This window comes from Notechis scutatus, chromosome 7, assembly GCF_049901735.1.
Source record: "Notechis scutatus isolate UNSWTSFEM ecotype Mainland chromosome 7, rNotScu1.2, whole genome shotgun sequence".
In the NCBI taxonomy this organism is placed as follows: domain Eukaryota; kingdom Metazoa; phylum Chordata; class Lepidosauria; order Squamata; family Elapidae; genus Notechis; species Notechis scutatus.
In genome coordinates this window covers 5077711-5090111 of record NC_142015.1, presented here as the reverse complement: position 1 = coordinate 5090111, position 12401 = coordinate 5077711, and the positions used below count along the sequence as shown (strand labels likewise).

Genomic DNA, 12401 nt, shown 5'->3' with positions numbered 1-12401 from the left:
CCTGGATAATTTTTCTTTTACAGGCTGTTGGAAAGTATTTGTTATTCCTTTGTGCTAATCAGTTTGTAAAATATAGTTTATAAGACTTTTTTTTTTTTTAATAGAAGGGGACATTTTGACCAGTGGGAAAAAAAACCTCAACAGAGGCTTAATGAACTGTGGCTAAATATGCACTTCAGAATAAGGGGCCTAGGGGAAAAAATAATCAAAAATGGCTCAAATCTCACTTAGTACAGCAGATTCGCATACCTAGATCTGCATCTGTGCTTTTCTTCATATCTTTTTGGAGCTTCTTCGTTTGATCTTCCAACCTATAAATAGAAAAAATAGTTTTGTTTTAAAACGCATATAATTAAAGCTCTCTGTGTGTGTGTGTGTGTGTGTGTGTCTTTCTCAGTGCAAAACAAACTGCAAATGACAAGAAAGGAGAAACAGAGGAGAAGGGAGAAGGCAGTGGCTGGATTTTGGTTTGTGATATGTAGGAGCCAACAGAGAAGACTAGAAGAGGACAAACACAGGGAATATATATTCCATGGCCAACATGATCAGGAAGAACCGTTGGGAGATCTTCAGATATGGAAGTTTTAGTAAACAAGAATTCTGCTTTCCCTAACTTTTCCATCAATTTGTCATGGAGGACTGAACAGTTATATGCATTGAGCCCAGGAGGACCAACACACTTAGACCAAAATTGCTCCTTCTGTGATGATATGCACAAACGATTGTTGACTGCATAGTTGTATCCTTTGTTCCTTTTTAACATGAATTGCACCTGCAATGAACTGCAGTAAAAACAGGTGGTCCTTTGATCTCCCTATGGATACCCTGCTTCTGCAGATTTATTTTGTACATGCTTTGCAAAGAATCATACAGAACTCCCAAAGCAACTGTCATACTTAATGTGACAGAAGAGGGAACGTACTGCATACCTGGGGAGTCATTATGTTAATGTAAATCAGTTCAGGCTTTCTCTTGGCCCTGATAACTTGCTTTTTAATGTAACAGTACTTCTACACTTCCACCATTATGTCTCGAGGTGGCTTACAAATCTAAGAATAATGAAAAACCCATTAAGCATCATACTATTTCTAAACATATCAGTAAAACGGAAAACAACTCCACTGTCAACTATAGAAAGCAAACTATAGACACTGGTTTCCAAAGGCTGGCTGGAAAAGCCTTATTTTCAACACATTTTGACATGAGTCTAATGTGGAGAAGTTTCTTTCTCTCTCTCTCTCTCTCTCTCTCTCTCTCTCTCCACATCCATCTGTCCATCCATCCATCATCTCTATCATCTCTCTATTTATCGATTCTATCTGTCTGTCTATCTATCTATCTATCTATCTATCTATCTATCTATCTATCTATCTATCTATCTATCTATCTATCTATCTACTCTACGTATCATGTATCCACCCATTTATCATCTATCATCTCTCTATCATCCATCCATCATCTGTCTGTGTCTGTCTGTCATCTATCTATCATCTATCTATCTATCTATCTATCTATCTATCTATCTATCTATCTATCTATCTATCTACGGTATCATGTATCTATCCATTTGTCATCCATCCATCCATCCAGTCTGTGTCTGTCTGTCTGTCTGTCTGTCTGTCTATCTATCTATTTTTCTATCTATCTATCTATCTATCTATCTATCTATCTATCTATCTATCTATCTATCTATGGTATCATGTATCCATCCATTTGTCATCATCATCCATCCATCCATCCATCCATCCATCCATCCAATGTCTGTCTGTCTGTCTGTCTGTCTGTCTGTCTATCTATCTATCTATCTATCTATCTATCTATCTACTCTACGGTATCATGTATCCACCCATTTATCATCTATCATCTCTCTATCATCCATCCATCATCTGTCTGTGTCTGTCTGTCTATCTATCTATATCTATCTATCTATCTATCTATCTATCTATCTATCTATCTATCTATCTATCTATCTATCTACGGTATCATGTATCTATCCATTTGTCATCCATCCATCCATCCAGTCTGTCTGTCTGTCTGTCTGTCTGTCTATCTATCTATTTTTCTATCTATCTATCTATCTATCTATCTATCTATCTATCTATCTATCTATCTATCTATGGTATCATGTATCCATCCATTTGTCATCCATCCATCCATCCATCCATCCATCCATCCAATGTCTGTCTGTCTGTCTGTCTGTCTGTCTGTCTGTCTGTCTATCTATCTATCTATCTATCTATCTATCTATCTATCTATCTATCTATCTATCTATCTATCTATCTATCTATCTACCTACCTACCTACCTACCTACCTACCTACCTACCCTGTTTCTCCAACAATATGGCCTCCCCCAATAGGAAGTCCCAGCATGCTTTATAGGCCTGAAATGAAATTAAGCCCCTCCCCCAAATTAAGGCCTATATTAAAACATGCGAAATGGGGGAATGGTGGGGGAGCTTGCCGTTAGGAAGTACTTTTGTTGCACACCCGGATATGGTGCTGCCTGCGTTGACCCGATACGAAGTGCCCCACCAACGCTGAGGTGAACATCCAAGCCGTCGCCGCCCGGCCGAAGATGCAAGGGGGAATTAAGTCACCCCCAAAGACGCGCCTAGCCATTTTTTCGGGGCTCAAAAAAAAATAAGACCCAGCCTTATTATATGAGAAACACGGTATCAATCTATCTATCTATCTACGGTATCATGTATCCATCCATTTGTCATCCATCCATCCATCCATCCAGTCTGTGTCTGTCTGTCTGTCTGTCTGTCTGTCTGTCTGTCTATCTATGGTATCATGTATCCATCCATTTGTCATCCATCCATCCAGTCTGTGTCTGTCTGTCTGTCTGTCTGTCTGTCTGTCTGTCTGTCTATCTATCTATCTATCTATCTATCTATCTATCTATCTATCTACGGTATCATGTATCTATCCATTTGTCATCCATCCATCCATCCAGTCTGTCTGTCTGTCTGTCTGTCTGTCTGTCTGTCTGTCTATCTATCTATTTTTCTATCTATCTATCTATCATCTATCTATCTATCTATCTATCTATCTATCTATCTATGGTATCATGTATCCATCCATTTGTCATCCATCCATCCATCCATCCATCCATCCAATGTCTGTCTGTCTGTCTGTCTGTCTGTCTGTCTATCTATCTATCTATCTATCTATCTATCTATCTATCTATCTACTCTACGGTATCATGTATCCACCCATTTATCATCTATCATCTCTCTATCATCCATCCATCATCTGTCTGTGTCTGTCTGTCTATCTATCTATCATCTATCTATCTATCTATCTATCTATCTATCTATCTATCTATCTATCTACGGTATCATGTATCTATCCATTTGTCATCCATCCATCCATCCAGTCTGTGTCTGTCTGTCTGTCTGTCTATCTATCTATTTTTCTATCTATCTATCTATCTATCTATCTATCTATCTATCTATCTATCTATCTATCTATGGTATCATGTATCCATCCATTTGTCATCCATCCATCCATCCTCCATCCATCCATCCATCCATCCAATGTCTGTCTGTCTGTCTGTCTGTCTGTCTGTCTGTCTATCTATCTATCTATCTATCTATCTATCTATCTATCTATCTATCATCTATCTATCTATCTATCTATCTATCTATCTATCTATCTATCTATCTATCTACCTACCTACCTACCTACCTACCTACCTACCTACCTACCTACCTACCCTGTTTCTCCAACAATATGGCCTCCCCCAATAGGAAGTCCCAGCATGCTTTATAGGCCTGAAATGAAATTAAGCCCCTCCCCCCAAATTAAGACCTATATTAAAACATGCGAAATGGGGGGGAATGGTGGGGGAGCTTGCCGTTAGGAAGTACTTTTGTTGCACACCCGGATATGGTGCTGCCTGCGTTGACCCCGATACGAAGTGCCCCACCAACGCTGAGGTGAACATCCAAGCCGTCGCCGCCCGGCCGAAGATGCAAGGGGGGAATTAAGTCACCCCAAAAAAGACGCCCCTAGCCATTTTTTCGGGCTCAAAAAAAAATAAGACCCAGCCTTATTATATGAGAAACACGGTATCAATCTATCTATCTATCTACGGTATCATGTATCCATCCATTTGTCATCCATCCATCCATCCATCCAGTCTGTGTCTGTCTGTCTGTCTGTCTGTCTGTCTGTCTGTCTGTCTGTCTATCTATGGTATCATGTATCCATCCATTTGTCATCCATCCATCCAGTCTGTGTCTGTCTGTCTGTCTGTCTATCTATCTATCTATCTATCTATCTATCTATCTATCTATCTATCTATCTATCTATCTATCTATCTACAGTATCATGTATCCATCCATTTATCATCTATATCTGTCTGTCTGTCTGTCTGTCTATTATTTCTCTATCTTATCCACAGACATACATGCACTAATGGGATGCTGCTGCAAACACTCATAAATGTGGTGATGTTGGTGGTAGGACCGTCAGAACTTTGAATCCAGGTTATAAATACCCGGTAGGAAGATCTGTTGTAACTCTGAATGGTTGCTAAGCAACTGGATGTAAGATGAGGACTGCCTGGACCACTGAAAAGGCATCAAGGCAAAATCCCTGTTCCCAAGGATACTCCCCAGTAGCTTACAGAACAGAAATCAAGTAAGAGCACAAATGGAATTCAGTATGCAGGACGTGAGCATATAAATAACTGCATGTGATCTAAGTGCTTGCAGCTTCTATCATTACTGTATCGTTTTAACAAAAATATGTTTTTCTTTTCCTGTGTAACTCTTAACTTCCATCTCGTGCCAAGACACTGGATTCTGTTCATTTCTATACATTGTCTAAAAGTATTTGTTGCATATTCACCATGTAATTAAACAGATGAATTAATTAGTGTGTAATTAACTAATTAAACCAACATGGATTTGGGAGACCTCTCTTATATTCTCCTTGTGTGCAAACAAATATTCGTACTTTCCAAGTGAAGAGTTAAAAGAAGTGGCTGTGATGACCCAGGGTGGGATACAAAATAAACAGTCACAAAAACAGGTGAAGCCCCTTTTATTCCTTCATTTTGCTTCCAAGCTTCAAATATCCTTGACTGGAAACAAAAAACTCCCCCACAAGCAGTTACAAAAAGGAGGAAATGCCTATAAATTATAAAGAGTAAAAAGAACACAAACCACACTGAAGCAATTAAGGGAACCAGGCAAGATAAGGGCTTGAAGACATCCACAGATATTGGAATACACACTGGGAAGGACGCCAAATTCAGAGAGGAACGACAGACTAGAGATATTTCCACGCTTTGTTTCCAGCATTGGTCCATACGCATGTCCATCCTTTCAACCAGTTCTCACAGCTGCAGCCCATAAAGAGGCTCAATGCCCTTTCCTCCCCCGTAGACCACGCCATTTACGTCTCTCCCTTATCTTCTCCTCCCTGCGTGCCCTAGGATGGAGAGGGGATGGGCCTGGGTCTTTCTGACCAGTCGGCCTTACCCTTCCCCAGCCTCCTCCACAACCTCCGGAGCCACACTTCCACTCCCTGTCGGCTGTTCCTCCTCTCCCTTGGAGTCAGTCTCCAACAGGGGAATGTCAGTGGCTCACACTTCCTCTTTGGGAGAGAATTTTGTCACAGAATTCCTGCCCAACCGAGCCAGTAACAGGAACTGTATCAAACAATGAAGAAATAAGAGAAATCCTAGAGCTTTTCTCTTCAGACTGCTGAAAACTGGTCAATTAGGTGAGAACAGTAGAAAGAACTATACTGTAAGTCCCTTGTATCTTGGAGACTGCTGACATTATAACAGTAAATAAAGGCTGATGGATTTAATGTTGGGAAGGAACAGCTCAGATAAAATTGCATGTCTATTGTCCCTCACACACAGAATATCGCAATGGTGTCTTATGCAATTATTATGATTTGGGGAGACTGGAGGAATATAGCACCTCACTTGATTATAGTTGACTCTTACCCTGGTCAATAGTAGTAGGTTTTCTCAACATTGACAACTGTTGGATGTTTGGACTTCAACTCCCAGAATTCTCCAATCAGCCATGCTGGGGAAATCTGGCTGAGGAAGTCTGGGAGTTGAAGTCCAGACTATCTTACAGTTGCCACGGTTGAGAAATATGAATAAAAGGTTCATATTTTCTTGTGTATTGTTCAAATACAAGGCAGGCATGGGAAACGATGGCTACCAAGCAGTTGAAAAACAAATCAGATCCTGAAATGAAGGACTAAGACTAAACTGGGATTAACCATGTTTTATGGATTTGTGAACTGCCTTGAGTGAATGTATGAGTCCTGTATCTAACTAAATAAAATAAGTAACTGTTGGCGAGAAGATAATCAATTCTGGATGTGGCTAAGGAACTCTGGGAGTTGAAGTCCACCAGTCTTAAAGTGGCCAAGGTTGGAGACCCCTAATCTAGGTCTCTCTCTGTAGCCCCATTTCCATCCTACTTAAGCCTTTATAGGAACAATAAACATTAAGCACCGGTGCTTAAGTTATCTTGTTTCCTCTCCTCTAATGTCATGTCATTTTTGATTACGGGCAATTTCTTATTATTCCGTAAGCTGCTCTGAGAGCCTGTCAGTCTGAAAAGGAACATAAATGGAAGGAAGAAAGAAATGCAAGGAGAAAAGAGCCAAGAAAGTACACCCACCCGAATGAAATGGCTAAGAATACTTACTGTTGAAGTTTTCCATATTCCCGTTCAAAATCTCTCTCAACCTGTGAAAGGAAAAATAATCCAAATTATGCTAAAAATCCAGGGCTGCATTTTACGACCTTCCTTGCCTCAGTTGTTAATTGAATCACAATGACGCTATAGAGCCCTGCACACCAGAACAACTAGACACAAGGACAGTTTTTCCCCCGAATACCATCACTCTGTTAAATAACTAATTCCCACAACACTGTCCAACTATTTACAAAGTCTGCACTACTATTACTATTAATCTTCTCATCACTCCGTATCACCCATCCCCTCCCACTTGTGACTGTATGACTGTAACTTGTCGCTTGTATCCTTACGATTTATATTGACTGTTTCCTAGTATGATTTGATCGCTTATTGTACCCTATGACTATTATTAAGTGTTGCACCTTATGATTCTTGATGAGTGTATCTTTTATGTACCCTGAGAGCATTTGCACCAAGACAAATTCCTTGTGTGTCCAATCACACTTGGCCAATAAAGAATTCTATTCTATTCTATTCTATTCTATTCTATTCTATTCTATTCTATTCTATTCTATTCTATTCTATTCTATTCTATTCTATTCTATTCTATTCTATTCTATTCTATTCCATTCCATTCTATTCCATTCCATTCCATTCCATTCTTATCAGGGACAAAGCCAGCTTTACAAGGAACTGTATTTAATGCATAACTAAGCAGCTCATTTGCAACAAACAGGATGGATTTGATTTAAATCAAGTTGATTTAAATCACTAGTAGAAATCATGATTTAAATCACTAGTAGAAAGGCTTGATTTAAATCAACTCGATTTAAATCATAATTTTTAAAGAGTGACTGTCATCTCTGTGCTGCAGTGGCTCCTCCTCTGATCCGCTGTTGACTCACTGACAATCCCATTCACTTTAATGGGATAGCTGGAGATGCAGCAGGGACACAACAAGGTGAGGAATGTGGCAGGCAGCAGGCGAGTGGATGCCCACTAACAGGAGCTGCCATGATGGATCTGAAATGACAGGTGCTCTTGAAATTAAGGGCTCATTCTTGCTGGTAGTTAGAATCTTTAATATTATTATTTGCAAAACAAAAATGAAGGTTTCCTATTTAGCTTGCAGAGCTTGGATTCATTGAATGAGTTTACCCAAAATGTAAATATTGTAGAATATACAGCCTCAGGCTATATAACTAAGCTCCATTTCATGTTGAATAAACTGAATTATTAATAGATCTTAAATAGAAAACTATCTGTTTTACTTTCTTTACTTTTTACTCCAAAAGCATTTTATTAAAATAAATTTGATAAAAAAATTTAAAAATCTGATTTGAATTTTTTAAAAAATCCAGTTTTTTTAAAAAAAATTATTATTATTATTATTTAAAAAAAAACATCGATTTTTATCCACCCTGGCAAAACAAACCTGTCCCAAATATCATGTGCTGGGTGGGTTAATCCCTCTCTTAGAAGCCATTTGACATTTAAGGCAGAAAATTTAGGAAGTTATACACTAATCCAAGAGCTTTGTCCAGCCGGCATAATTTTCACTTTTGGGGTGCTGCTAAGCCAGAGGAAATGGTGATGCTTGGTTTCTGATGAGATGAAAACAATGGCTGGTTAAAGAACTGGGGAAGCTTTGTTACTAACCATGAACATTTGCTTTTCTGGTTTATTCTTGCTTAATTTAACTGCTGAAATATGAAGATGCTCTGCCTGAATGGATCTGGTAGAGACGACCCGTTTTCAGAACTCTGGACAGTTGCTCCTATCTACCCTTGTTTGATCCATTTGATAAGAGCTTTTTCTTTTGGTCCTAGCCAAGACTTAGCCAAAGTTCGACCTTTTGTGTTTCAAAACTGAAGCCTGAATCTTCCCAGCAAGACTGGAAAAGAATACAGTATTATCCAGGATGCTTAAGGCAGCAACTCTAACTATCATCATTGTGATTGCTTTGATCTGTATTGCTCTCATTTTTGTTTGCATATATTTCCCTACTCTTGTTTGGCTACAGGAGAAGAATCAAAAGAATGACTAATAAAGCTTTCAGTAATTTGTAACATTTAGTGAGCTCCAGCGTTCTAAGCCCATCTTGATTAAACTGCTAGGAGCATCATACTGTCAAGACGGGCTCATATTGAAATGCATTTTTGTTTGCTTTAATATCTCCCTGCTTGGGTGTTCTTCTCTTCACATAAAAAGGTGTGAAAGAAAAGGGTTCCGCCAGGTCTACCAAAAGGTATGGGGACAATTTATTGACTTTCTTCCAAGAGATCTCAGAGCGTATGTTCCATTTTACCAGACTATGAATAAAGACCAGACTATGAATAAAGAGTATGAGTTTTCCAAAACTTTTGACCGTCTAATTCAGAGTAAAGAACACTGGAGTGAGATTGGGAAGGACCAATCTATCTATCTTTTAAATTCCCCCTTTTCAGATTACTGCCACGAGCTGTTAAAAGTCTTCCGCTGAAAATGATTCCCCACATTCTGTACGTACAGATTTTTGAACCCCGGCTGCTGTATGCCTATTTTGTGTCTCCCTGTTTTCTCCTCCATGTTTAAGGTGATTCCACATGCTCAGCCAGTTTCAAAATCTACCAAGCAAAACTCAAAGGTGACACTGGTTGAATAAAGTTTACATATTATTTCTAACAACATTTCCCTTAGTAGTTTACGCCAAGCCACCGTCATCAAGTTCCAATCCTTAAAGGCATGGATCTCAAAATAACTTGCCGTGTTCCCTTAACCTTCTGAAAGAAGAAATGTTATGGTCTCTGAAAGCATCAGTTTAAGGCTCCAAAGCTGGCAAAAGACAATTCCGACTTCTGCTTTGCTGCTCTGGAGGAAAATGTTAGAAAGTTGAAGTCCAGGCTGCTTAAAGTTACAAGGCCGGGAAACACTAATCTAGACGTGCAAGAACTAGTATTAACGCAGGGCTTTTGCAACATCTTGCATTATGGACCCATTGAAGGGAACGACAATTCCAACTGCTTCTTCCCACCGCAATTGATGTTACCTAAAGGAACCCCATCCCACCCCACATCTCAAGGCGCATTTCATGTGTTGGATTTTTATTGCTGTTTTGTTTTTGTGTACTTTTGTTTTTTTTTAAAAAAAATCATTTTAATTGTAGGCTGCCTCGGGAACACTGCGCTGCTGAAGGCACAGGATATAAATATAGTAAATAAATACATAGCTTGATGGCAGAAGCACATATTTTGGGGGCAGAAAACGCCAAGGTTCAGTTTCCCAGCATTTGAGCTAAAAAGAAACTGCCGGTAACAGGACCAAGAAAAACTGAATGTCTGGATTTAGAGCAGCTCGGCTGGCAATCAGAAGGAACAGCCCAGAGTTGGAGAGACCAGTGAAATAAAAAGAAAAGATATCCATGACATCAATATCATTGGTGGATTTTATGCAGACTTATGTATTATTTACAAATAATTAAACAATGCATGAGCAAATCACACACTAATATTTGTCACCTGATTTCTATCATAATAGTATTTCTGTTGCATGGAGGAGATGAGGCAAACCTTTCCAATTTATTATGCACTTCTCAAAAAAGTATAATAATCTGAAACCTCTGAGTCATAAAGGACACGCAGCTGAATTCCCCCAGCGAGATTCTAAAGAAATGAATGGGGGTATTGGAAATTCTAGGACATACTGAAATTGTTGCCATCTTCCAAAACACAATTAACAGTAAAGAATTCCCACAAGATGTTTTAATGTACCTAATTGTTACGATACTCAACCATAAAGGTAACAACAGTCTCATGCATATGGATTCATTTAATCTGCATAATTGTGAACGAAAATGGGCTCCTTGATGTTCCAAATATCATTATAAACCCCTTTTAAGCATGGTATCATTCAATACTTGGAATACTTTCTAGGTTATTATTAAATGGACACCTAACATTTAAAAAAAGTCTGCACTACTATTACTATTCATCTTCTCATCACTCCTTATCACCCATCCCCTCGCACTTGTGACTGTATGACTGTAACTTTGTCGCTTGTATCCTAACGATTTATATTGACCGTTTCCTAGTATGATTTGATTGCTTATTGTACCCTATGACTATTATTAAGTGTTGCACCTGATGATTCTTGACTCTTGATGAATGTAACTTTTCTTTTATGTACACTGAGAGCATTTGCACCAAGACAAATTCCTTGTATGTCCAATCACACTTGGCCAATAAAGAGTTCTATTCTATTCTATTCTATTCTATTCTATTCTATTCTATTCTATTCTATTCTATTCTATTCTATTTTATTCTATTCTATTCCTATTAATCTTCTCATCACTCCTTATCACCCATCCCCTCCCACTTGTGACTGTATGACTGTAATTTTGTCGCTGGTATCCTTACGATCTATATTGACTGTTTCCTAATATGATTTGATTGCTTATTGTACCCTATGTCTATTATTAAGTGTTGTACCTGATGATTCTTGACTCTTGATGAAAGTATCTTTTCTTTTATGTATAGTGAGAGTATTTGCACCAAGACAAATTCCTTGTGTGTCCAATCACACTTGGCCAATAAAGAATTCTAATTCTAATGCTAAAAAGTTGCTTGGACATTTCAACGCAGGAAACAAACTAGTAAAGTAGAAAACCACAGCCCTTACCAACACAGGAAAGGTAAGCTAGTATATATAAACAGGGAGAAAACCCTTCACTCACTAGCAGTGACGATGTTACCTACTTGGGTAATGAAATGTCTGCAAACAAATATGAAGGATGGCACAGTTCAACCCTGAGCTACAGATTATATTCCCTTTTATTAGCCTGATGTCCTCTTGGAGTTCTATTATAGAGCAAATGTGTAACTTTCTCTCAAACTTTTTCGGATGATTAGAAGACATTCAACAGGCTTTTGAAGTGGGTAATTGAGAGAGAAGAAGAAAGGATATGCCAGTGAATGAATGCTGTTGACAAGTTCTTGGATCTAGTCTTTGGATTTAGCAAGTCTGAACACACATTTAACTAAACCAGTCTATCCACACATTTCATTAAAACCAGTGGATCTTTTTATTCCTAGGTAAAAGAGTTTGAGACTATAAATGCTGTTTCCAAAGTATTACTTAATAACTTCAGAATTTTACTAGTGAGAACCAGTGAGCTAAAGAAAAGGCACCAAAAGGGCAGAATTTGAGGGTATATGATATACCAGCTTTGCTAAGCCAACCATAATCTTGGGAGGAAGTTCAGGTGACCCTAGAGAAACTGCCTTGAGGTCCATGCAGCCTATATATTTAAGTCAAGAATATAAATTAAAAACTTCCACTTAGATATTGTGACTGCTATTCATATATTCACTGATCCTGGGGGCAAACAAATAAAAGCATAACAAAAATGAGAGTTAACTGCACTCTCTGGGATCACTTATGCTATATTTCTATGTATTTAAAATACACATGAATATAACTCTTTATCAAGTCAGATTAAAGGTAAAAAGGTAAAGGTTCCCCTTGCACATACATGCTAGTCGTTTCCGGCACTAGAGGGTGGTGCTCATCTCCATTACACAGCCGAAGAGCCAGCGCTGTCCAAAGACATCTCCGTGGTCATGTGGCCGGCAGGACTAAATGCCGAAGGTGCACAGAACGCTGTTCCCTTCCCACCCAAGGTGGTCCCTATTTTTCTACTTGCATTGTTTACATGCTTTCGAACTGCTCGGTTGGCA

The 12401-nt window shown here is 38.7% G+C and overlaps 1 protein-coding gene and 1 long non-coding RNA gene across 4 annotated transcripts in view; both read right to left on the bottom strand.

The window, feature by feature from the left end:
• The window catches only part of LOC148130016 (uncharacterized), a 333127-nt gene that overhangs the window by 126661 nt on the left and 194065 nt on the right, over window positions 1–12401 (bottom strand). The window lies entirely within an intron of this gene.
• Window positions 1–12401, bottom strand: part of BIN3 (bridging integrator 3) — a 128362-nt gene that overhangs the window by 63710 nt on the left and 52251 nt on the right. For 2 of the 3 annotated variants that reach the window (XR_015750299.1, XM_087969656.1), the window contains exons 3-4: window positions 6694–6734; window positions 250–311 (exon numbers count right to left, since the gene is read on the bottom strand). Coding sequence is in view for 2 of the 3 variants with exons in the window: in XM_087969656.1 (XP_087825782.1) it covers window positions 250–311; window positions 6694–6734 (103 nt within the window). In the remaining variant the exon portion in view is untranslated. The remainder of the gene's footprint in view (window positions 1–249; window positions 312–6693; window positions 6735–12401) is intronic. The other variant, XM_087969657.1, reaches the window with a different exon arrangement.